Source organism: Mustela putorius, unplaced genomic scaffold, assembly GCF_011764305.1.
Source record: "Mustela putorius furo isolate JIRA1106 unplaced genomic scaffold, ASM1176430v1.1 tig00000095_pilon_pilon_pilon, whole genome shotgun sequence".
Taxonomy (NCBI): Eukaryota; Metazoa; Chordata; class Mammalia; order Carnivora; family Mustelidae; genus Mustela; species Mustela putorius.
The window spans coordinates 11,530,821-11,557,325 of record NW_025421280.1 but is presented as its reverse complement, the minus strand read 5'-3'; the positions used below and the strand labels follow the sequence as shown (position 1 = coordinate 11,557,325).

Genomic DNA, 26,505 nt, shown 5'->3' with positions numbered 1-26,505 from the left:
TTTGTCTAATAGGAAAGCCTCCAAAGATACAAAATTTCCTTTTGACATCATCATATTTATTTATTTATTTAATATTAAAAAGGGAAACTGCCCTTCTCTTCTCCTTCCCATCACCAGTTTGATTGGCTGTATTGCCGAATCATAAAATGATTTAAATTCAGAGTTGAAAAGTTTCCTTGCAATTGATTTCATTCAGCTCCTTGTATACGAATAGATATTGAGAGGGGGAAAAAAGCAATATTGAACTGAAACTTTCAATTTGAGAGTTGAGCTTTGTGAAGTCATAAAACTGGTTTTCCACTTGACTCTGCAAATGGATCTTGTGGTATAATTGGCCAGAGTCATAGAAGGCTTTAGGAAAAGCACAACCAAAAAAGAAAAAAGAAAACAAAGTGTACTTATTTAATAGTGGCCATTTCTTCAACAGAAAAGAGCTTTTGATTAAATAGCTCCTTTTCCAAAAAAGGGAAAAAATTTCCCCCCATATAATTAGTTTAAGCAACTGCTTTTAAAGCTAGTTAAAGCAGACTTAGAAATGATTTAGCCGTCTTGATGTGATCTGGTGACAATTTTTATGTGGTTAGAATTTTTAATTAAATCATTTTATTTAAGATTGTAATAGCCCTTTCAAATTATTTTCGTTGAGACTTGCATTGTGTTATTTCAAGTTAATAACTCTACTTCAAGCAAGCAGAATGCAGGATATTTCTTCTAATGATTTCTTTGTGCAATTGAAGAGAACAAAGCAAACCTCATTCTTGCTGGAAAGGAAGCAAAACTAACACCTAATAAAAAGAGATAACAAAAATGAACTTGTAGCCCTGGGATATTCTGACCAGAAACATTAAATTCCTTGGATTATTTTTCACCTTAAATTTTTTTTTTCCTTTTTTTATTTCAGAGAGAGAATGAGAGAGACAGAATGAAGCAGGGAGGAGCAGAGGGAAGGGGAGAATCCTGAAGCAGACTCCTCTCTCATTGAGGAGCCTGATGTGGGGGCTCCATCCCAGGACCCTGAGATCATGACCTGAGTGAAATTAACAGTTGACCTCGTAACCAACTGAGCTACTCAAATGCCTGTATTTTTTACTTTTAAAATTCAGGGTCCAGCCTAATTGATTAAATCAAATAATGCTGATGGGAGGCCTAATTCTCAGTGTTTTAGGAGGGAGAAGTCTTTCTATGGACTTTGAATAACAGAGGGCTATATATTTGGTAATCTATCTCCTGACCAGCCACAAAGCATACTTGTCCCTGAATACATTTTCATGATTATAGACAATCCTGAACAGTTGCTGAGACAAAAATCTTTGCCATTGTGCTGAGGTGAATTACCACAGATTCAATTTATTAATTATCCTTTACTTGGGTCACTTTTCCAACTCTCACCCCTAGTTGGTGGGAGAGAGAGGTTTCTTTTAAGAATTGTTTGGGGAGGGTTGCCTGAGTGGCTCAGTGGGTTAAGTCTCTGCCTTTGGTTCAGGTCATGATCCCAGGGTCCTGGGATCAAGCCCCACATCAGGCTCTCTGCTCAGTGGGGAGTCTGCTTCCTCCTCTTTCTCTCTGTCTCCCTCTCCGCCTTGTGATCTCTCTGCCAAATAAATAAATAAAATCTTAAAAAAAAAAAAGAATTGTTTGGGGAGACAGAGGAAAGTCAAATTGGGTTTAAAGCCATGTATGGGTCCATGTTTAAGCAATAATAAAATTGTCCCTAAAAACAAACAAACAAACAAACCCACCTAAGTTCCTTCTGAAATGTATATTAATAAGCAATGTACTTCTCTAAGTATCACATAGAGAGGTCGTTATTTTTCTTGTGTGAAATTGAGGGTATAATTTTATGCAGTATATAGCTCCAAAAGAAAATAAAGTGGTAATGAGTATCTTGCTTTCTTTTCCTCATTTTGTTTGTAAATAGTTGTATCTGGCTTGCTTCTCATTAACTGTTACCTATTTTTATTGACATGTACTGCATAAGCAATTAATTGCTTGATCACTTTAGTGCAGATCCTAATTTAGATGAAAAAGGCAGAAGGAAGGTGTCGAAAATGCTAGCAAGATAAAACTAAAAATGAGTTGAGTAGGTTTGGGGCCATGTTGCTGTAAATCTTAGGCCATGGTCTGCTCTTCAAAAATGTTACCTCCAGGAGCACAGCTTCCCTGCCTGAAGGTACAGCTACACAATTAACAAATGGTTTGTATCTCTTCACCCTGGGGGTCTGGATGTTGAGGCACGGGTTTTTGTTTTTGCCTCCCTCCCTCCAATCTGTTCCCTGCATGTCGCAGTCACCTTTTCCAAGCATACATTGATAAAACTGCCCTAAAATTAGATTCTGATAATGATTGCTCAACTCTGTAAATATACTAAAAACAACTACATTTTAATAAAAGTGCTTAAAAGAAAGCATATATCAGACCTAATTGGCTGAACCTTTGGAGTCTTTGGTGCCTTCCCAAGCTCATTTCAAAGTCCATTTATGATCTTGTAGGATCCTTTCCTTCTTTATCCTCAGCCTCCTCTTTCTCCCCCAGCCAGCTCACCAGACTTTGGGCAGGTTGGACTTTTAGCCCCATACTCTTTTCTGCCTCAACTTCCTCATACTTGCTCTTCCTCTACCTTGGACTCTATCCTCCTGCCTTGCCAGTGCCTTCAGATAAATCTTCTTCCTTGACTACTTTCTCTAAGTACATTCCTTCTCTACTTGTATTTTCTGTGATTGTACCATGTATGTTTCATTTAATTTTCATATTTGTTTCACCGTGTATATTAATTATAATTTATGTATTTGTTGGTTGCCACCCTCCCCAGTAGACTGGAAGCTCTAAGTGGGCAGGGACAATGTAGGGTACATACTGTTGAATGTCTTGATGTAGTAGCACCCTGCTGGAGGTAGGGACAGTACATGGAGGGAATACCAATACTTGGCTACATCTTTCCAGACTTCTGGGAAATTATCTTCTCAGCCAGAGGAGTGAAGAGCAGCTTAAGCAGATAGTAAGTGTGAAGATGGAGTAAGGTACTTTGCTTACCAGAAGCACAAAGCTCTGGGCAATAGATAGCTACCAGCCACTGAGTATCCAGGCTGGCCATAATTCAAGTGGTATCTTTAAGATGGCTCTAGAAGACACAGTTTTCTGGGTTTACTGAGCCAGTCAGATCTGTCTCCACCATGATTGGTATCTTAAGCAGAGGAGTGTCATGGTTGGAGTACCCTCTGTATTTCATCCTCAAGCCCAGGATTTAGGGCTTCTGCCTATTATGTGTTTTCTACAATCTCCCATGGTTGTGTATTATCTTGGGGAGTATTTTCATCATTGTGCGCATTTTGCTAGGGTTGGTAGATGTGGCATGGTTTGGAAATAGGCACCTAGTAATACTTGTCAGTTTTTTTTTTTTCCATTTCTTTTTGTTCTGTTAAAAAAACACCCATCTCCTTCAATGTTTTTCATTTTATATTTCAGAGGGACTGGGTGTGATTAATGATTCAACTATATCAAAGACTTAAGTTATGAAGCTTATCCTTTATTTCTCCAGTATAAACATTTATTAGGCAGTCACAGTGACAGATTTTAGACAAAAGAAAATATGAGTGAAGAGAATTTAGTAATCTGTATCACTTTGTTTCCCTAACTCAAGTTGTAACTTAATATTTATTTCTGCTTTACCAGAAGTGACTTTCTTTTTTATAGACAATGACCAATGTTTATATAATTGTAATTGAATATTCTCCACATCATGTTAGAGAAAAATCACTCTAGTTTTCTGTTTGTATTATTGGAACATGATTTTATCTTAGACATTCACCAGTAGTGGTGGTAAAAGTAGCCTAGACAACTTCTTTCTTTCGAAATTATTGTGTTTTTAGAGGCATCTAGTGGGCTCAGTCAGAAGAGCATGTTAGGTCTTGGTCCTGAGGTTTTGAGTTCAGGCCCCACAGTGGGTGTAGAACTAACATTTAAAAAAATAATAAAAATTACTATGTTCTTAGGGATGCCTGGGTGGCTCAGTGGGTTAAGCTTCTGCCTTCGACTCAGGTCATGATCTTGGGTTCCTGGGATGGAGTCCCATGTCAGGCTCCTAGCTCTGTGGGGAGTCTGCTTCACCCTCTGCCTGCCACTCCCCCTGCTTTTGGATGCTCCCTCTCTCTCTCTTTCTCAAATAAATAAATAAAATCTTTTAAAAAGCCTTTATTATTATTTTTTAAAATATTTATTTATTTGACAGAGACACAGCGAGAGAGGGAACGCAAGCATGGGGAGTGGGAGAGGGAGAAGCAGTCTCCTTGCTGAGCAGGGAACCTGATATGGGGCTCTATCCCAGGACTCTGGGATAATGACCTGAGCCAAAGACAGATGCTTGATGACTGAGCTACCCAGGCATCCCCAAATAAACTTGCCTTTAAAAAATAATACTATGATTTTGGTTTTCTGAGGCCCATGTAGAAGAAGATTGGTTTTTTACTTTTGAATAGAGCTCAAAAGTAGGAGCTCTTAGTTCACAGATGTTTTTATGAGTCCTAAACTTGAATTTTGTGAAGAATAGTTGTAGTACTGTGTTAATTTTGTAGGTTTGAGAGTAATATCTGATTCAGGGCTTTGTGTTCTTGGGCAAGTTATATACCTTTTCTGAGTGTAAGCCACAAGATTATTATTGGAGGAATTACGCAAGCCATTATATTGATGGTACTTTTAGTAGTGTCTGCCTCATAGGCAATAAGAGAGTTAGTGAAGAATTTCTCACTGGGTAAGGCCATGGGTGGCAAATTCAGAGGGCTGTAGGGACTCGATAGGAAGTATAAATGATAAAGTATGACTGGGTGGGGTTATGAGTCTTCTTGAAAGAGCTACTTGCTATTCATCTAGCATTTTGGTACAATCAAAGTCCAGATCTCATTAAAAAAAATACAGATATTGGGGTTCACTCTAGATTTTCCCATGCTGGCAACCAGTTACACACAGACACGCACACACACACAGACACACAGACACTCACCACACACACACACCCATCCCATGCGATGCCATGTCATACTATATCATAGATTGAACAACATATTTGGAGGGATCGAGAGATGGCTGTATTCAGCGTGGTGGCCACCAGGGTGAAATCTCCGATCTATATTTGCCAGTTTCGTTGGTCATTAAGGATTCAAAGTGATGGTGCAGCTACAAAATTGACATACAGATTTGTGGCTGTTGACATCTCCACAGCCCTATCTGTGACTAACCCTTGTTTTCTTGATAATCAAAGAATCCAAGGACTTGATTCTCGGGGAACCAAACAGAGTTGATTGATTTCTTTTAGTCCAATGTTGTAGAATATTTGAAGCCAGGAGCCCAATTCTGTTTTGGAAGGGTGGCTCTTTGGAAGAGTGAACTGTGGTATTTTTCAAATTTTTATGACAAATGTCTCATTAGCCCCTGTCTAAATCAGTTTTCTAAGTGTACCTCTTCTTGGACTTGTTGGGAAGCATCTATTTTTATTTCTGAAATTTTTAAGCTTGGATATAGTTAATAGCAGAAGGATTTCTTTAATTTTTTTGACTCTTTTAGTCTTGTCTGATTAGAAAAAAATAGATTTGGTCTTTTGTAATCAGTGTTATTTTAGAGTTAAATCACAAGGAGAAGTTCAGTCTTTTGCTTCTCTACCTGACTCAAGCAGTCATTTCTACCACCTTTTTTGTGTTCTTTTTTCCCCTAGGATACTACATTGCTATGTGATTTCTCTGCCTTGAATTACAATCTGTTTTACTTAAAAAAAAAAAAAACATGGCTCTGTACTAGGTCTCTTTATCACTTTAGATGATGCAGCCCCCCCAAAGACCCATATACATACATACATATATATATATATATATATATATATATATATTTTTTTTTTTTTTTTTTTTTTTGTAGCTGGTACAATAGGTACATTTGAATATGATGAAATAGGTAATCTATTGTAATATACTCTATTGTGTTTGAGGTTAGCTCAGTATCACAAACAACTGGAGGGACCATTTGTAATGCAGTAGTTACAAAGGAATGTACTTCTTGATTCTACTTTTTAGGACACTCACTAAGTACATTTTACTACGATTAATTGGAATACAGGCACAAAGGAGATGAGAGGCTGATCAGAATATTTAATTACCTTAACTATGATTTGATACTTTTGCCCATTGTAGGCACAAAAAAGATAAAGATTTATTCATTTTAGACTATTGTGTGGGATTTAATGTTCTTAAGTGCTCTTTAAAATTCAGAGAAAATTATGCTTGTTAGAGATTTTGCCATCCTTGAGGGATCTTTAATTTGTTTGTTGTATGAGCAGTTAAATAGATATAAACAGCCCGCTTAACTGCTTGCCTGCCATTCTGGAAATATGCATTCTGAATGTGAGTGCCTCTACTTATTTTTAGTGGGCTTATTTTTGGCAGTAACTCTGGCAGAGAACTAGGACTCTTCATATGAGAGCCAGTTCATCCATCATCTTAATTTGCATTCTGGCACTAGAAAACCGGAATGTCTTTGTTCTGATGTTTTCAGTTTTGGATGGAAGCTGACCAGTTCTAGGCTTAAAAGTCCTTTCAAATGACCTAGAACTGGACATACAGTTGAGTGGAAATACCCTCAAGTGTTACTCTACTATTTTGCTTTGGGTACAGGATGTATGAGATCATGTTACAGATGGAACTCTGGGCTGTTCTCATCATATACTTACTCTGGTGTCACCTCTGCCATACAGCTACTTTCCCCCTATAGGGGATCCTTACATAGCTGGTATGAAATAGACATGGTTGGTTCCATGTGGTAAGGTAAAAACAGTAATGTGAGGGAATGCTGTGGGTGTGTTGAAATGCGTAGTGACCGTGTGGTCTTTCTTTCTTGGTGGGCATCTTAGACTTCCACTCTTTTCCAGACATAGAGATGCATATGTGAATATACCACTTTTGTCAAAAAAAAAAAAAAAAAAACCCAAGCCATTAGTTGTATTCTGTAGTTTTATTTCACACATTTGCAATTTTGGAAGAAGACTATTTTCCATTGTTACATAACTTTGTTTAGAGTTATCCCAGGTAGATTTATTTACCTTCCTCTCGGACAGAGGAGCCTAAGAAAAGATGCTCTTTCGAGAATGTTATATAGTGTAGTGTTTAGAGGGGCTGGTCTCTCTGTAGGAAAAATGTTGAGCCTGCAGATTAACACAGTAGAGTTCAGACAGCTTGTCTGTCTTTATTTGCCCCAAGTCAAAATTTCTGTGAAACACTGAGAGTCAAGATTACACAGAATCTCCTGAAGATACAGTTAAGGCAGATGGGATACACATCTGCTTTTATATTCCCAGAATACAAACATTTATTGTTATAAACTATGTCCGGTGGCTCTGGGAAATTAAATCATGCACATAGGAAACAGTTTCGTTGATATCTTGTGGAAGGTAACTCTTAGGATATTTTTATAGCAATGGATTAGGCCTTTGGGTCTGGAAACATTTTTATCTTTTTTGCTTCAGGCTGGAAATGAGGTAGGCTCCAGAGAAGTTCTGAGACGTGGTAGAGTTTATGAAATCTCCCTGATGAAAATACCTGTCACTCATTTCACTCTCTGCATAGCAACCAATGTGACTTAAGCTTCCTCCTGCTGAGCGAGGCCTAAGCATCATTGGCTAGTTAATGCTATTGGTTTTGAAATCTTCACTTTCATCCTGTCAAAATTGAGAGGCTCCAATTCTCCTGGATGATGGGAGTAGCTGGGTGTTAACTTTCTAAACTCATTTTATTATTATACCCTTCAGAACAGGCTGCCCTGGTTTGATATTCCTCATGCCCAGGTGTGTTAGAGCTGTGTGTGTGTGTGTGTGTGTGTGTGTGTGTGTTGGCGTGTTGGTTAAAACCACACTGACTGGAGACTACCTCTTTTTATGGGGGAATCTACAGCCTTGTGCACTCTTGGACGTCCTTTGTGTCTTCTACACTTGTTCCGTCACTATGATCCTAGTTCCTTAAAGCATTATCACAACACTAAAAGCCCTCCTGAGCTTTCTGCTGACAGATGACTTCAGCTCCATTAACCATACTAGTCTTGGTGCTGTAGAACCTGATAGAATATATGTTTGCATAACACCAGCTCCTCCCTCTTGTTAGTCACACGATAACCATAGGCAGATTTATACTTACTGTCTATTCTGAAGAATGAAAATACATATTTTCATAAGCATGCTCCAATTTTAATTGTGTAATTAAGTTGCTGACATAAGCAAGTATGCAATTTCACATTAAGGTAAGGATCCGTAAAGGCATGCATTTGCATAATTTAATTTTCTGCACAGAAGATATTGAAAATCAATAGCATGATTCATAGCCTTACCATATCATTGCCATGCTGCTGTTGGTTGGCTGTTAGAGTTTAGAAGAGTACAGAGAGTATTAAAATTGATTGAATTTGGTGTGCTGAGTCTGTATCTTTACGTGGGAACCACAGATTGTTTCATTTTGCAAATCTGTGCTCCTTGCCAATAAAATATTATGTTGCTTAATATACTCAATATACATTTTTTTGACTGCAGTTCAAATAATTTCTGAAAGTTGTTCTTAAAAAAATACCTTATTATATGCTTAAAATACATTTGATGAAGGGACTGAAAATTTTGTTTTGTTTCAAATGATGCAGGTTTCGTTTGTACATGATTATGTTCGTAGGGAAAAAGAAATCACACATTATTGGTCTGGATGGCGTAAAAGGGAAAACCAGATATAGTTATCTTTAATGAATAGTTTTGTGTCTCAAAGAAATCTGGTGCCAGGATGATAAAGTCCTTTGCTTCCGTGTTCATTTCTAAGTTGCCTTTCTAAACAATGGTATATGAGGTGCTTGGGGATCATTCCTTCCAGCTTCATGTTTCAGATGTTTGCCGTTATGATGTGTGGGTCGTGACTAGAAAGTGAGACAGTGGGGAGGAGGTTGTGGTTTTGCTTGTGGTTTATATATACACACATGCATACATGCGCACACTCTTAGACCAACACAGATACCGTCAGCCTTTATGTTGTTCATGTGTACGTGTATTCATTCACTCATTCATCCATTCATTCACTGGTTATCTCCAAGGAGCTTAGAGCCTTTCATCGCTGTGCAGCATGTCCTTCAGAAGCAGAGTTTTTTGTCCATTTCTCACCTGCTGTGTGCAACCCACATCGTACCTCAGTACTTTGTTGGGGGGGGCTGTGATGAAGAAAGGGATAGCCCACCTTCCTTGGGATGGCCCTGCTCTCTGTGTTACCTCTTGTCCATTGTTCTATGTCCACCCAAACTGCACTCTTCCTCTTGCCTAAATGAGCTTCCTTTAGACAGTTCTGCCACTCCCTTGAGACCCTTTGTGTCCCAGTATGCTGCATATGGGATGGCTGGGAAGGTAACTGCTCTATGGGGTATGGATCCCATTACGTTGCCGTGTCAGAGGAGCTGATGTTTACCTCCCTTGTTTCTTGAATTGGATATATCTTTGTAGGTTTGCTTTTTGTATTGAGTATTTAGGGAGCTTGGGAAGCTGGCAAGTGTGAGACCCCAAAACCATGGCCTCTGTCAAGTCTAGTTAAAGACTGATGCAGTTCAGTTGTAATCTAAGGACTTAGAGGTTTTCACAGTTCCCTAATGTAGCCCTGGACTCTGTTGCTTTGCTTTTCCAGTGGGATGGGTAACACAGCTGCCCACAGGAAAGCCACTCCAGTGAGAGATGGTGCTGGCAGCCTTTGTCTTCTTTTGTTCCCTAGCCTGGTGTTCTCAAAGGTTCCGGAAAATGAAAAGCACCACCCTTTCAGGAAAGAAAGGGGGACTCATTGTGGAGATCTTGACTCTGGATAAAATCTTTTGTAAAAGGTATAAATGAATATCCTTGAGGATAACTCCATTCCTCCTTTATTTGGTTTTTGCGCTTTTTGGTTCAGCTCAGGACAGTCTGAGGTTGACGCCATATTGGTGTGATTTCTGCAGCAGCCAGTTCATCTCTGCCTGGCCAGACTTTTCCCAAGGTTCACTTAGCCTGTCAGGTTCCAGTCTGTGAGGGTGAATTGAGAATGTCAAAGTTGAAGGGGACTGTGGGTTGAGCTCAGCAAGGAAGTTTGTGTTTTTTGTTTTTTTAAAGGTTTTATTTATTTATTTGACAGACAGGATCACAAGTAGGCAGAGAGGCAGGCAGAGAGGGAGGAAGGGAAGCAGGCTCCCTGCTGAGCAGGGAACCCGATGTGGGGCTTGATCACAGGACCCTGGAACCATGACCTGAGCTGAAGGCAGAGGTTTTAACCCACTGAGCCACCCAGGCACCCCAAGTTTGTGGTTTTTTAAAAGTCTCTGGCTTCAAAATAGAATCACCCAGACAACCTTTTTTAAAAGTCCTGTATCCTATATCGTGGTCCCATCCCAGGTCATCCAATCTGAGTCTCTGATGGTAAGGTCCAGGGCATAGATTTTGTTTCTGTTTTTGTGTTTGTTCATTTTGCTTTTGTTTTGTTTTATTTTTAAAGCTTCCAGGTTTGAGTCAGAGCTCTAGTCTGATGATGGCCTTTTATGAAGAAATTGACAATCAGGTATAGCATAGACTCATTTGAAGGTCACCAGGGTCACCTTTAGGGGATCTTTTGCATACAAGGGACAAAAAGAGAGTTTTGGCAATCATTGGTTCATGTAAATATAAAGCGTCCCACAGGATCACTTTCAGATTACGTCTGTCATGGGCTTAAATTTTGCCAACAGAATTGATCTATAGATTTTGCTTCCCATGGTGTGGTTACATTTTTGAACTCCTCTGCCGATCTTCTACTTGACCCCCAGCCAGGCTCCTGAGGCTTCAGAATCCTGTCTTAACTCTAGCAGAAAGAAAGAAGAATTTCTCTGATTGGCTGTCGTCCCCATTGCCAATAAGGTCACTGGCCCCAGGGGTATGGTTTACAAGGATTGGCTGGCTTAAGCCAAACAAGGCCTACCGCTGGAGCTGGCAGGGATGGGGCTGACCTGACTTGGCCATGCACTGCATGACTTGTAGGTAGGTGGGTTACTAAAACAGAGTCTCTGCAACAATTTTCTACTATGTTATTAGGCATTAAAAAAAACAGTCCATGCCCATTGCTGAGTTAGTTGCTTGGCTCACAATGTCTTGTTTTTATAACAATGCTGTGAGGTTGCTGCTACTTGTAGCTCCATTTAAGAGGCAAGGAAACTGAGGCTCAGCCACGTACCATAATGGAAGTTACATTTCCTTGTTCAAGACAGTGCTTTACTCATGACTTTAGTAGAGGATGGATTATTTGGGGATAATTATTTAGAGTGAACTAGCTCTAAGAAAAGTATTAAACAGATACATAAAAAAGTTTAATGCACGCCCAGACAATAAATAAGCTGAACAATTACTTATGTAGCATGCTTTGGTGGAGGAAAAAATAGATTAGGAGTATAGGAGATGGAAAGTTTTATTTTTGATCCCTAGAAGCTTAGAATGGTCAGTTTCTTGGAACTCTGACTGCTCATCTGAAGATCATACGATGGTCTGGATGGTGGGTACGTAAACCTTCATTGTAGTTAACAATGACCATGAGCAAACATAAAGATATTTGAATTTTACAAGATTCCTGTTTCCCTCTAAGGGGCTCATGTCTATGGAATATCTTTGTTCTTAGTTCAAGCATTTTTTTCCTTTTAAATCCAATCTTCGGAGTTGACATACAAGTATAAAACACAGATCTTCTGCCACTTATGATTGGGTTATGTCCTGAGAAACTCATTATTAAGTTGAAAATATCTTATGGTGAAAATGTATTTAATGCACCCAACCTCCTGAATGTCTTAGATTGGCCTAACCTGCCTTAACATGCTCAAAATGTTTACATAAGCTTACGGTTAGGAAAGTCCTCTAACACAAAGCCTAGTTTATAATACAGTGTTGAGTATCTCATGTAATTCATGGAGTTTGTATGGAATGTGAAAAACACAATGGCTGTATGGGTGCTGATAGTTCTAAGTTGTGCTGGTGGTTGGCCCTCTTGATCTGGCGGGGGGGGGGGGCGGTTGGCGCTGACTGGGAGCTGTGGGGCCTCTGCTGCCTCGCATCAGGAGAGAGGATCTTACTCTACATATTGTCAGCTTAGGGAAAAGATCCAAATTCAAAGTTCAGTTTCCTCTGAATGTGTATCATTTTTTAAAAAAGATTTTATTTATTTATTTAGACAAGCATGCATGAGCAGTGGGGTGGAGCAAGGGAGGGAGGGAGAAGCAGACTCCCTGCTGAGTGGGGAGCCTGCTGCAGTGCTGGATCCCAAGAGCCTGGGATCATCACCTGAGCAGAAGCGAGGTGTTTAACCGCTTGAACCACTCAGGCGCCCAGAATGCATATCATTTTTGTGCCACTGTAAAGTTGAAAAATTGCTAGGTTGTCCATCATAAGTTGGGGACTGTGTACTTCACACGTTTCTTAATTTCACATCAGGTGACATCATTATCGTTACTTGGACTAATTCAGAGTGGTGAATGTATTGTTTTCCTGGTGCCATCTTAATCTTAAATTGAATGTACAGTTCCCCTAACCATTTTCCCCTGCTTTTTAAAAGCACATTTGATTTTGTTTGGGTGCATTTAAATATTAACGTAGACAGCTGGGATGTATTGTGTAATTCCGTTTCATTTTGGATTCTGGGCACCTGCAGTATCTGTCTTCTTACAAGTCAGTGCATTTGGGTGTGGGCTCATAAGAAATGAAATTTACATTCATGAATTTGATGGGAGGGGAGGACTTTGAACACTGTAGCAAGCAGATGGAAGGTCTCTATAATGGTGGAGAAAATTGGATTCATTATGGGTTTTCAAAAAATACATCATTAGAGTTTCTTTTCTGAGCATCATTGGCCTTGTGGGTTTCATGTCTTTAGGTGTAACCTTTAGGCCTAACAGGTGACTCTTTGGGCTTCAAAAGATATGGAGGACTGGTACTCACCATGGGAAGTCTCCCAGGCCTTAGACTGTGATGTGTTTGGATGGCAGCGGCCCTGGCTCTGATGTAGGCATGCTTATGTTTGGTTCCCTGATGTGCTTGCTGCATGCTTACCTGTGTTACCTGGGACCAGTTACTTAGTGTCTCTGAGGCCTAATTCCTCCATCTGTAAAAGAAATAGAATGACCCCTTTCTCTCTGAGGATCAAGTAAGTCTCAGAGGCCTTTTGCAGATAAGACATAGTCTTATACATGTAGTTGGAACAAAGACCTCCGCTTCTATGTCTTCTACTACTTAGTTGTATAACCTTGCGCAAGTTAAAGTTACTTAAGTTCTTTAAGGTTCAGTGTGCTTATCAATAGAATGGTCTCATTATTGGGACCACTGGGTCTATTGCTCGGTTGTGTTCTGTAGATTATGTAAGATACAATATATAAAGTTATTAATGCATCATGCTTGGTGGCCCAAAGGCTTGTTGTAAGCTCCTGTTAGTATTAATGTTAATCCTGGTTGTCTTGTTAGGTTATCTTATAGCTGTTTTTCTGCAGGATCTCTTCTGTTAGCCCTGAGGTCTCTGCTGCTGGGAAGTCATCGGTGGTACGTTAGACACCCTTCCCCTGTCCAGTGGAGTGAAGACTTTGACTCATTGTGCTCTCCCTCTCTTCCAGCCTTGACGGAAGGCTACGTCGGGGCCCTGCACGAGAACAGACACGGCAGCTCAGCGCAGATCCGCCGGCGTAAGGCCTCAGGTGACCCATACTGGGCCTACTCAGGTGAGTGGATGGGGTCTGACCAGGCTCACACTGGCCATTGACCATCCCATTGAGCTCCCTGGAAAGTACTCTTTAAATCGCTTTCACACCCAACCTGTTTGTTCAGACCTTTTGTAGTTCACTAAAAGTTGAAACACTCTACCATGATTTTCCTCAAGGTTATAAGTACCTTAATTTCTCTCTCCCACCTGTTTTCTCAACCTGCTTTCCCCCCTCAATTTGCATTTATTTCTGAACTTTACTTGTTAATGAGTGATTGTACCAAACTTGTAATTTCCCCAAAGACACAGCCTTTTCTTTTCCATCTTTTCAGTGGCTGTGATTTCAGAAAGCAGAAAATAGAAGGCTAGTCTTGATCTGCTTAATGTCTGCTAAATATTACAAAGCGTCACATATCAAAATGATCTGTTATGCTTTAATCTAAAAAAATGCAACTTTATTTTCAAATCAGATCTTGTTAGTTGAATATATTTCAGCCCTCTCTGGTATTCTGCAGTTCTTTTCATTTTTGCTTTTAAACTTAAGCCTTCCAGGCACTGAAGACCGAGAGCATTGTAAAAGCTATGTTGAATATTACATTGCAAATAATTTTCTTACATTCCGAGGGGCGAGAAATGAACGCCTATAAGAATATATAGACGGTTCTGGATTATGTTCCCAACAACTACCAAAAATATAATAGGTGGCTTATTATTTCTAAAAGAGATTTTGATGCCCCAATATATATGGAAAATGTAGCTAATTACAGAGGAATGGTTGAGGAAGATAGACTACTTTGGAAATTACTTTGGCACTAAATAATTCAAATAATTTGTCTGAAAAGGCTTGAAGGCATGGGTATTAGTATTAATAATAAATCTGTGTTTATGCAGTGTCATTGCATATAGAATTGAGAGGCATTATTTTCATAATGATGCTCTGGTTTTAAATCTTGAATTTCCACCTGCAAATCTTGTTAAATTTATGTCAGTGTAAAATTTATAGGCTTGATCTTTAATTACACCTTATCTATTGGCTTTTTGCATCCTTTTGTCTATTGATAAATCTCCTGCCCCTATAGGGAGAATAGCCTATCTGTTTTGTTTTGCAAGGAACAGATAGTGATTCTGAAGTCTTCCATCACACCCAACTCCTTGTGATTAGAATTATCTAATTAGAGCCTTTTTGTCACTATTTCTGATAAATGAAGGGAACAGTGAGATGAAGGCCAAAATTACATATATATATAGCTTCTTGCCAAGAAAACTGAAGAAAATTTATCATTTTGTTCTCAGTGGCTCCGATATCAGTTAGGAAGAGGCGTAAAGTGGCCTGTTATTTACAGTTCATCAATTTAGAATAACAATGCTGTTAGTGAGGAAATTGGAAGTTATATCCCATCAGCATCTCCAGTTGCAAATGGCAGTGAAGAAATGAAAGTCCTAAAACTTTTCCCATTACTCAGTTAAGAATGGACATAAGTAGTAAGGTCTTTGGTATAGAGCAACTGTTGATATCCTTAACTCTGGTGGACTTAATGAGTGTCTATTTCACATTTCTGGAATGGATTTGGGTACTGTCCCTACAGGTTTAAGGGCTAATAGTTCAGCCACAGGCTTTGGCACCCTTTTCTCTAAAAAGCCAGACAGTAATTATCTTAGTCTTCTCTGGGTGTGTGGTTTCTCTTACAACTACTCAACTTTGCCAGTATGTGCAAAGGCAGCCATGGATGATGCTAGATGAACTGCTGGGTTTCCATGAAAATGTATTTATGAACACTGAAATTGGAATTGTGTATAGTTTTCATGTGTCAGAAATATACTTCTTTTTGACTTCTTTTTCCTCAGTCATTTAAAAATACAAAAACCATTCTTCTTAGGCTATATTAAAACAGGTGACCTGTTACATAGGGTCCACAGGCTATAGTTTGTCAACCTCTCTCCTAGTTGAATTTTTTTTTTTCCTGGATGGGATGGAATAGTCACATGAGGAATCCCCCGGAAGGATATAGTCTGGTTTGGAAGAACCAGTGAAGTCCCTTGTTTGAGGGTGGAATGGAGAAAATGAAGCATAAAAGGAGAAGAAAAGAATGAGACAGGTATCAATTGATGCTACATAGTCCTAAAAATTCCACAGTATCAGTGGTTGCTTCACTCCAACATGGTGGAATAGTGATTCTCATGTCAACAAGAATTAGAGTCCGTCAAAGACCCTCCTTAGCACTCAGCCAATAGATGAAGACCAGGAAGGAAGGAGTTGTTACCTGTCACTTTTGACACTAAAGACCAAGGCCTTGAAATCACAACAGACCAGATTTGGCTCTTAGCTACAGGCACATATATTTCTAGGCCTAAATGGTGCCTGAAAAGTGGGGCTGCCAAAAGAAGGGCCCTTTGTTTGTAGAGGAAATTGTTTCTGAATTTTGCAGAAGTAAACCAGCCCATTTCTGAAAGATGGGTTTGATGGTCCACATTTTAATTTCATACCTCTAATTCCCAGATTTACCTTAGTTCCTCCTAAGATAATACTGGTGTTTTGGGGGTATGGTATGTGAGAGTACAAATTTTGAAGTCATATGGGCTGTAGCTCAAACATAAACTTTATCTCATAACATCTTTTGGACGTTGGGAGAACATTTAATTCCGTGGAGATCCAGTGTCTCCATCTTTGAGACGGGGGTGATTAACAGCACTTCCCTCATAGAGCTGTTTTGGGAATGAAATTAGATGATTCGTGTGAAAAAGGTAACAGAGTCTCTTGCATCAGGTATCTAATATTCCTGCTGTTTTAGATACTGTTATTACTTTTGCTGCTGTTTGTTGATGTTGTTATGAGGATTCTCGGTGGGTAACTGATGTACAATGGGTGGGCACTAGGTTATCCTATATTAAACAAACTATATTAAACCTTATTTTAAGCAAACTTTATTAAACAAACTATCCTCAAGTTCAGAGCTTGGCAGGTGATACACACCAGTGCTGTTTTTGTGAATAAAGTTTTACTGAAACACAACCGGGCCCATTCCTTTGGACATTGTCTATGGCTGCTTTTGTGCTGGGGTTGAGCAGTTCCTGCAGACATTGACCAAAAAGCCTAGAATATTTTTATCTGGCTCTTAGGAGAAGAGGTTTACTAATTCTTGCTTACATTGAGATCACTTGGGTTTTCGAGCAGATGTTAGCCTGACTCATAAATCGAACAGTTCAGAGATTTGGAAAATGTCATTTTTGTTTTTTGTTTGTTTGCTTGTTTTATTTCCCCCCCACCCTGCATTTTCTCTTGAGCTGGAAGAGGAGCACGTCTCCTAGTTAGCATTCAGAGTGAGTTGGGTGATCCTGCTTTTGGGAAGAACAAAGATTGGAGTGGAGTGGGGTGTGCTTCAGGAGATGGAGCTGGGAGATGGGTGGGTGTTGGTGGTTCTGGGGCCCCCTGCCCCTCAGTGACTGTGTGTTCTACTCATTAGGTTGCCTTTGTGTGGATGGAGTTTGGTGCCTGATGCTGACCTAGTTATCCCACTGGCCTCCCCCCCCACCCCCCAGTCACTTGAGGAGAGTTGCAGAAGTTTTCAAGGTGTGGATAGCTTATATTTAGGATATTGTCACGACAGTAGTTCATCAGTATTAGTGTAACTTTTACATTAGGACTAACCATGTTATTTCAGTTTGTCTGTATCACTTCAGATAACGCAAACCCCCTCATTATATCTGAGATGGTAAAATCTTTACTTCTGTAGCCTTATTAGGCAATGCTGTTGTGAACACCTACAGCTCTGTCATAGAGGGCTGTTTGTTGAGGAGTGGAAATATGTGCTCTGGTTCCATTGAGATCACCTGAAGATTGGTATCTCTCTGGTTCTTCATTTTGTCTACTGTAAAAAAAGGAGGTCGTGATATCTGAGTTCAATGTGAAAGTATCATGCATAAGACATTGAAGTGGAAATAAATGTAAGATATTATTATTGTTAACTGTTAATGATGGCTTTGTAATTTCGAGATTACTTTATGTCTTTGGGTTTATTTTCCTTATTCCAAGACAGGAAAGAGAGGGTAAAGACCTCTTTATATATTTCATACAGAATTATGCTGAAAAAAAGAAAAGCAATAGATGCAGAAGAGTTTCTCACTGGAAATATTAAAACAATTTTTCTATTACTTTTACTTGACTAAGACACAGGTATTTTTCTGTGTTATTTGAAGTGATGACAGCTCATGAATTTTGGAATTTGCCCAGAACTTCTGTAATTATTACACAAAAGGTAACAAATGCTAGGTAGGTCATTGTTGCCTGAAAGGGAAATGAGAAACAAATCTGGAGCAAGTTCAGGGGGATATTGGAGGCATTTCTATAAAGCTATCTGTTTCTTCTCCTCTCCCTCAGAGACTTGGAGAAAAAGCAGGTTGTGGTTTCTCTTCTCAATCTTTTTTTTTTTAAACTCCTCCATTTGGTTTACTGCATTTGAAATAATCACTATCTCATGTTCTTTCCTTATAGAAAGATTCTAGGAATTGGTACAAGGGGGGCTAGTTCTCCAACACTGAGACATGTAACGACCAGAATTCCCTGTAGGAAGTGTCTGGTGGTGTGCTGAGTAGAAGCCAAACAGGATTAATCTAAGAGGCGTTCCAGCTGTGGTCAGGACATTGTAGGAGGAGACCTCCAAGGTCCCTTTTAATTGTCCCGGGCTTGATGACTTGCTCAGCTGTAAAATGGAGATAAAAAGGCCATACATTGCTGGATGGCTTTGAGGATTAGAGGAAACCTATGTAAGCACCTGGTGGAATTCTTGGCTTCCACTCTGGAGTGGGATACGTATTACCCATTTGGCTCTTAATTATATGCCAGCCCACTACATTATTCATATAAACATCTTATTTTATAATGTGTGTGCGTGTGTGTATGTGGTGCATGTAGGTGTATGTTTCATTTTCCCAGCTACATGTCCAATACTTGAAGACAAGGATTATAGTTTATAATTCGTTGGGTTTTTTTTCCTGCTCTGGGTCAGAGTGTCTTATTTTGTGCATATTTAGTACATATTTTTTCAAATGGGTGAATGGATGTACGGATAAATGAACTTATGTCAGAGTCTTGGCTTGAGAACTCACTCGGGATCCTGCCATGAAATTCAGATAAAGCAGTGGGTGATTTACAAAAGGTTTCACCACTGGATTCTTTTAAGTAATCAGTCCCCCTTGTGAACTTAAGATATAATTAAATTCCTAAAATATCATTTCCATGCTTATTTTTAATTGTGTCTATAAAGGGTAAAGCAAAATACACATGCCTGCAGAAGTCTGCCTTTGTCCCAAGAACAATGGAAGCCATTGTAGAACCTCAGAGTTTGATATTAATATTGTATTATTTGCTCTTCTAATACCTTCTGTGAAGTTTCTTAAGGGAATCATTTCCCTAGAGACACTGCATTTGCAATAGCAAGCTTCTGCTCTGATGGAACCATACCACTGGGGAGGAATCAGTCTTGAGACTCATCTTCCCAAGTCCCAGCTCGAAGGTACCTCCACTTCGAGCCTAGTCTAATCCCTCCCTCCCTTTTCAGTCTCCTTTTTTTTTTTTTAGAAACAGTTAATTTCTCTTTTCTCTATAATTCCGTATTATTCTATTTATTGCTATAAGTTGAAGATACTAACTTATTCACTGAACACACTTATTGATTGCTTACTGTATGCAAGGTGTTGTACTATAATGGGAGGGGTCAGAGAAGCTCCCAGAATTGCTGCTGCTAGATCCTAGACATTAAAGATGGGCAGGTGTTTGCCAGGATGTGCGGAGGCCTTGATCTGGCAGTGACTGGGGAACTCAAAGGAGCTCAGTAAGTATAGAGCATATGGTAGGGCAAAGAAAGTTGAGGGAATAATGCAGCTTGTTGGACTATGAAGGGTCTTCACAGCATTCTGCTAGTGACCTAGAACATCTACCTGAGGGTGATAGGGAGGCATTTCAGGGTTTCATGGTGGAAATTAACTAAGTGGTTTTATATTTGAATAAGACCTCTGATTGTAGGGTTAAGGATTGGTCAGCAGGGGAAGAAGGCAGGATGAAAAATGATGAAGTTGTGTCATCAGAAATTGGAGAGATTGAAGAAGAGAGTTCATGGGAATCATTACCGTTAGTATGTGGAAGGGAACACAAAATCATCTAGGATGATCCTGGGTTGATTGTAGATGGCCTTGCATTTAATTTAAATGAGTAAAGAGGATTGGTGGGTTGGTTGTGAAGGTAAACATTTTGGACTTGAACCTGTTAAGATGTGGTATAGTGTTTTTTCCATATTTCTTACACTTTTAAACTTTTTCCTTGAACAGAACCTTTGTCTGTAATTACTCTTGGTATTTCCCCGTTCTTTCTTAAATGTTTTGGAATAAGGAGGGCCTCAAGGTAGGAAACACATTGTAGAACAAACTGTTTCTTCCTATAGGTACTCTTTTTTTCTTTTACACATGATCTGTGATTACAGGGATAGATAGGGTGAGAAAAAAACACATATGGTCACACACTAATCAGGACTTTATGTATAAAAGAGAAAAATGTGTTGCCATATGCTTAAGATACCTTGAGCATTTTTCAGTACTTGGCCAAGTTTGGCTTCCTCCGCCCCTACCCGTTGGAAAGAAACAGTTCTCATATCTTAGAGAGGCTGCCTTTTTCATTTTTCTTTTTCTTTTTAAAACTTTCTTCTAATCTTTGCCACCTTAGTTCTGAAGTTTTTCTGGCATCTTCTCTCTCGAGATGGTTTCACAAATGTTTGTAAAAGTTAATGGATGCTATTGTATGCTATAAGAGGATATCAATAAATTCCTTAGGGTCTTCATGACCCTTGGAAAAGCATCTTAGGAGGATGAAGTACGTTCAGTGCAGTTGGCAACAAGTAATAGATATCAGTGATAACCATTTCAGTTGTTAACTATGATGGGACATTTCATATGCGCCTAACAGAAAGCCCGAGAGTTTGGGTTTTAAATGGACTCTGAAGGTAGCGGGTTGGTGGAGTCTTTTTGGAGGGCTCTTTGGCAATATCTGTGAAATATTAAATATTGATAGTCTTTGATTCCAGCACTTCTGTTTCTGGGAATTTTTCTTTCTTTTTAAAGCTTTTTTTTTTTTTAAAGATTTTTATTTATTTATTTGATTTATTTATTTGACAGACAGAGATCACAAGTTGGCAGAGAGACAGGTAGGTTGGGGGGAGCAGGCTCCCCACCGAGCAGAGAGCCCGATGCGGGGCTCGATCCCAGGACTCTGGGATCATGACCTGAGCTGAAGGCAGAGGCTTTAACCCGCTGAGCCACCCAGGTGTCTCTGGGAATTTGTCTTTAAGAAGCACTTGTACACTTCCCCAGTTACCGTAAGTAGGGACTTGGAATAATGGTAATTTAGTATGTCCTTATGATGAAATTCATACTAAACATCCACCAAAATGAGATTGGTTTAAGGTCTATTAAAATAATGTGGTTAATAGGGTCCTGTTAATGAATAGAGCTGAGAGGTCTGGAAACTCTACAAAGACGTTAATTGTGATTATTATTGAGAAATGAGGGATTCTGCTGCTTTTACATTTATATCTATAATATTTTACTATCTTACAGAATTATAAGTAGAATATTTAAATTACTAATACCAGTACATTCATAATATTTTCCTAAAGTAACTTTCTATTTTAGAATAGATGGCTGGATTGTATTAAATGTAGGCAGTTTTCTTTGAAACAGTTTTGAGGAGAGAGGAAGAAAGGAAAAACTAAGAAGGAAAGCCAGAAGGGAGGCAAAAGCCCTTTTGTCTTTTTATTTGGCTGTATCTGAATTTTTTAGGCGAAACATTTCACTGGCATTTCAAATTTTATAAAGTGCTGATATGAACCATACAGAAATTAATGAACTGATATTGACTCAATTTGAAAATGAACATCAAGATTTATTGAGCAAAGCAGTAAATATTGACCCAGGCAGAGAAAAGGTCAATATTTGCTTTGATACAACATAAATCTCAATATTCAATAATCTATAAATTTAGTGTCTAGAGAAGGCATACAGTGTTATCTCTAAGTATATATTTTTCATATCTGTGATGGATCAAAGTCAAGTGTCTTTTTTCCTGGTTTCAAATTTGAAAGGATGGTGTTCCCTCCTTTGAAATTAGCTTGTTGGGGGCAGGGGTGGGGGGAGTGTGGGTTAGTGGAAGGACATTATTATTTTATTTTATTTTATTTTTTTTTTAAAGATTTTATTTATTAATTTGACAGAGAGAAATCACAAGTAGACAGAGAAGCAGCCAGAGAGAGAGAGAGAGGGAAGCAGGCTCTCCGCCGAGCAGAGAGCCCGATGCGGGACTCGATCCCAGGACTCTGAGATCATGACCTGAGCCGAAGGCAGCGGCTTAACCCACTGAGCCACCCAGGCGCCCCTGGACATTATTATTTTAAAATTTCGAAGGGAAGATATACCTAGCCTCATCCATGCCTTAAAAAAATTGGAAAGCGATTATCTGAATGTGCTGTGTGATTTACTTAAAGGCTACTCATCTTTTTTCTAACCTGACACTAGGTACTCATTTATTATATCTGATTTGGTTCATAAAACCCACTACCCTGACTCTATAAAACAGGGAGATATTCTGTCTTTCCCTGTGGATATTGTTAAGCAATGTTACATAGAATTTTTTTGGCAAATAAAATGTCATTGATATATATCATGATGAGTAACACTTTACTGGCCTTCCCCGGGTTGAAATTATTAAGTTGAACTGCACTCCTATTCTTTATCCTGTTGTCTCTTCTCTTCCTGGGGTGGGCCTGGTGGCAATATAAAAGGGAGAGCTGTCTTATGGATTGTGAACTTTTATTACTGCCCGTATATAGCTGGTTTGAGTGTCTAATATGTGCTTAAAGATTGGATTTTCTCCCTGTTTATTTAAATGCAGAAGGGAACTCTGCCCACAAGGTCAAGTATAATTACTCTTGTACCTATGCAGAAGTCTCACACCATCCAGTTGTGGTCAGTCCACCTGGAGTGTTCTTCCAGTCTGATGACAGTGTGAAGTGGTGATGTTAGCCCTCAGGGGTTTGTTAAGGGATCCTGAAACTAATCTCACCTCTACCTTTCAGCTGGTAATCTCTTGTGGCCCTACTTAAAATCAATAGCATTAAGGGTAGTGAATCTTCTTGGTTGTCTTTCTTGCTATTAAAATTTAGCCTATCTTCTTTTTCCTTTACGGTAACCCCATTTTCTGTCATGTGACTAAGACTTTGTTTAGTGGTGATGTGTATAACATAGAACCTTGCCTTCTTGATAAATACTTTGTTAACGTTAGGAATCCTTACTTTTCATTAAGAATACTGTGGTATATAATAAATAATCTTTTCCGTGAGTGGAGTATTGAATGTGATTTTATGTCCTATGAGAAATGACTTTACCTGCTATCTAAGAACCTGACTTTTAACATAATAAAGTCATTTCTTCTTGAGTTGTTTATCAGGGAGAAACTCACAGCCTGGAGCTAATAGGTCTTTAATACCTAAGTTACTTGTCAGTATCTCTTTTTAACAGAGACAGGTCTTGCCTAGAGCCTTTAGCTGGGAGAGTATTGTGGAATTTGATCTTGTGGCTTTTATTATATTTTGGTACCCTTCTATCTGGAGGGCTATGCTAGTTTTCCATTCTGGATGGTCAAATTCCTAGTTAATTAGATATTTAAGATTTTATAAAAAGTGAGCCAGTTTTAAGAAAAATTTAAACATGGCATTTGTACTATTGGTGTTCCAATATGGCAAAATAAATCTTCTCTAGGAGATAGTGTTACTATAATGGAAGAATCAAAAGCCTCTTATTACATGCTATACAATCAAACAATATCAGTGATGTGAAAAAAAATCACAGAGGGTCAAGAGTTTTCATGAAGTGGCTTAAAAATTAAGGACAGTATTTAGTGGCCTAATTTATAAAGTATGGCTCACTCTATGTCCTGGTTCTAGTACCTCCATATAGATTATTAAAAATCTTAAAATACACAGTGGGTTAAACCCCCTGAATTTCCCCTCCCTCACTTCTTGGCCACTCGTCCCATTTTGAGACGGTCCCAGGATCAAACAGTGGACTGACCCAACCTCCACCATTGATTGTTACTGGTTATTGCCTTTGGTTTGTTAAATATTTTAAACAGATGGGATTTCAGAGTGAAAGGGTGGGGTGTAGCGGGGTATGTTTTATGCTCTTCAGCCCACTTAGTGAATTCACTTAACCTTGACATCTTCCCTGGGCTTGGGAAGCCATTTGATCCAGATATCCTGTTTATGTAGATCCACATTCCCCCAGTTGGAAGGCCTATTTTCTGGGAGGAAAACAAGCTCCTTCTAGAAGCCGCATGAAAATTTCCTACTCCCAAAGGTAACATTTAGTTGCTCTGCCCCAATTATTATTGTCCTCTTTCCCCCCTGGAACCCATTTTTCTCTGTCCCACCCTTACCCTGGTTCCAAGTGTTAGGACAATGTTCTCCCTTCTAGCAGGCGTGCATGCCATTAGTACATTTGGTATTGATTTATTGTTGAGAAATTTTAGCAGGAAAGTAAAATATGAGCTTCTTCCAGGCTGTTTGAGTAGTATCTGCAAAGATGAGAGGAGCCATTTATAGTGTGTTTCTGCTCCTGGGACTCACTGTGATAATGGAGGTATTTTCTCCTCACTGTTGTGAAGTATGCGGTCTACACTCTCCTCTTGGGGAATGATTTTGACACTTTTTGAACGTCCTGTGGCTTTTACATTCTTACACCACCTCTTAATGAGCTATCTTGTAACATCCTTTTCATGTAAAGATTGCCCTTTCTCTCACCATCCACTAGAGTGGGAAAAGGAAGTTTCAACACTCATGGCCAATTGGACACATACCTGCTGTGCCAAAAAGAACTCGTCAAGATTTGCTTTGTCTTATGAGTACTCCTGGCTGCTAGTAGTGTGACCAGGATTTTTCTCCCATATTCACACAGAATTCACTTCCAGGAGCATGTCTACATAAAAGGATTTGTTTTTGTATCCTCTACTGTGTTTTAGCCTCTGGAAAAGTCCTCCGGCCTCTCTAGGCTTAATAATAAGAACAGTTTGTGATCTAACATAGCCCTCTAGAGGCAGGGTACCTCCAAAGACTATCTTTGTACTCTGACATCTTTAACCCACTGAGCCACCCAGGCGTCCCTGTACTCTGCCATCTTTAAAGTATACTCCATGTTGTTTTACATTCCTGGGCTTGTTCCTTAGAGTCCCTTTACCTCGTATTTTTAATACAGCTTCAGCAGCCCCAGAAGTCACAAGCTGAAGTACTAAGTCTCAAGAAAGAAGAGAAAGTACCCCTGTCTTTTCTCTCTGTTTTAGGGGCAAGTCAGATATTCCTCTAAGCACCCTACCCTTGGCCAGTCAACCCTTCTTTCTCATTGGTCAGAACTGGATCACATGTTCACGCTTAATCCAGTCACTGGCAAGAGACAAGGAATGAACAAAATTGACTGAGACCCATCAAGATTTACCCAAGGATAGTAGGGGAAATGGTTGTTGGATGAGTAGCCCGTGAAGCCTGCTACCTTTGTTATCTTTTCCAGATATCAGAAGCTAAGCAACTATGTGGCGCCAAATAAGGGACGAAATTAAAGGAAAGAAGTGTCTTTACTTTTGAAGTGATTGTAGAAGCCTGTCATGGTTGCATATAAGATAATAGAAGTTTCCTGAATTTCGGGTACTTTACCAAATTGTGGGTTACATGCCACAGTTCTGTCACCATTGGCCGTACGTGGCCATTTACACTTAAATTAATTTAAGTTAGATTAAAAATGACACTAGCCAGATTTCAGGTTCTCAGTAGACAAAAGTGGCTAATGACTACCCATTCATACAGCATAGATATAGAACTTTTCTGTTCTTGCAGAATGCTCTGTTGGAGAGTGCTGTTCAGAGGATTTAGCCATTATAGAGAAGCCAGCAGGTACATTTATTGAGTACAGGCTGTCTCAGACACTGGGCATATTGCTCTGTCTTAATTGATGTTGAAACCAGCTCTCTGAGATGATGTCATTTTTCGAAGAAAGGCAAAACTTGGTTAGGAAGTAGCTTCTTAGGGAGAAAGCTGGAGACCTCTCCTGAGCAGTGACACCTGTCTGTCTATGCACCCTCTCCCTCTCACCTCCCCCTCCTAGCCACTGGGAGTAAGTTTAGAAGTGGGACAACCTGATATTTGTAAATATTCTCTTAAATGCAAAGCGTTAGGTGCAGATGTTGACTTCATCTTCCTGAAAAACTTGCAGGTACTCCAAGTGTCTAAGCGTCTCAAATCCAGAGAGGCCCTGGTAGGCCTCCCAGCCCTTTGGTGGTCTTGGGGAACTGTCCTGTTTAGGACCTAAGCATTATTTTGCTGAGGCTCTATATATTTGGCTAAAGAAATCAGGGACTTTTCGGGAGTGAGGTATTTGTGTTTCTTCCTTCCTCTAGTCTTCAGTTCATTGAGTCATTCACTGAAAGAGTGTTTCTCATGCACTGGCAAGCTGAGTTCTAGGCACTTGGGCTACAGCAAAGAACAAAATAAATGAAATGCCATTCCTACTTGGTGGATGTAGGCAGGAAAGCTTGTACAAAGTAATATGTAATCTCATCAAATGATGCAATAAAAAAACAAAGTAAGGCCATTGAGAGTGATGAAGGGTGGAGAGATAGTATTTCAAAAGGAGAGGCCTTGAGGGGATATTGGAGGAGAGACCTGCCTATAATGAGGGAATGACCACCATGGATCTGTGGGGCAGG

At 39.4% G+C, this 26,505-nt stretch overlaps 1 protein-coding gene across 5 annotated transcripts in view; it reads left to right on the top strand.

The window, feature by feature from the left end:
- The window catches only part of PTPRG (protein tyrosine phosphatase receptor type G), a 698,698-nt gene that overhangs the window by 167,753 nt on the left and 504,440 nt on the right, over positions 1–26,505 (top strand). For all 5 annotated transcript variants that reach the window (XM_013052481.2, XM_013052475.2, XM_004738287.3 and 2 more), the window contains one exon: positions 13,630–13,734. In XM_013052481.2, the coding sequence (XP_012907935.1) occupies positions 13,630–13,734 (105 nt within the window). The remainder of the gene's footprint in view (positions 1–13,629; positions 13,735–26,505) is intronic.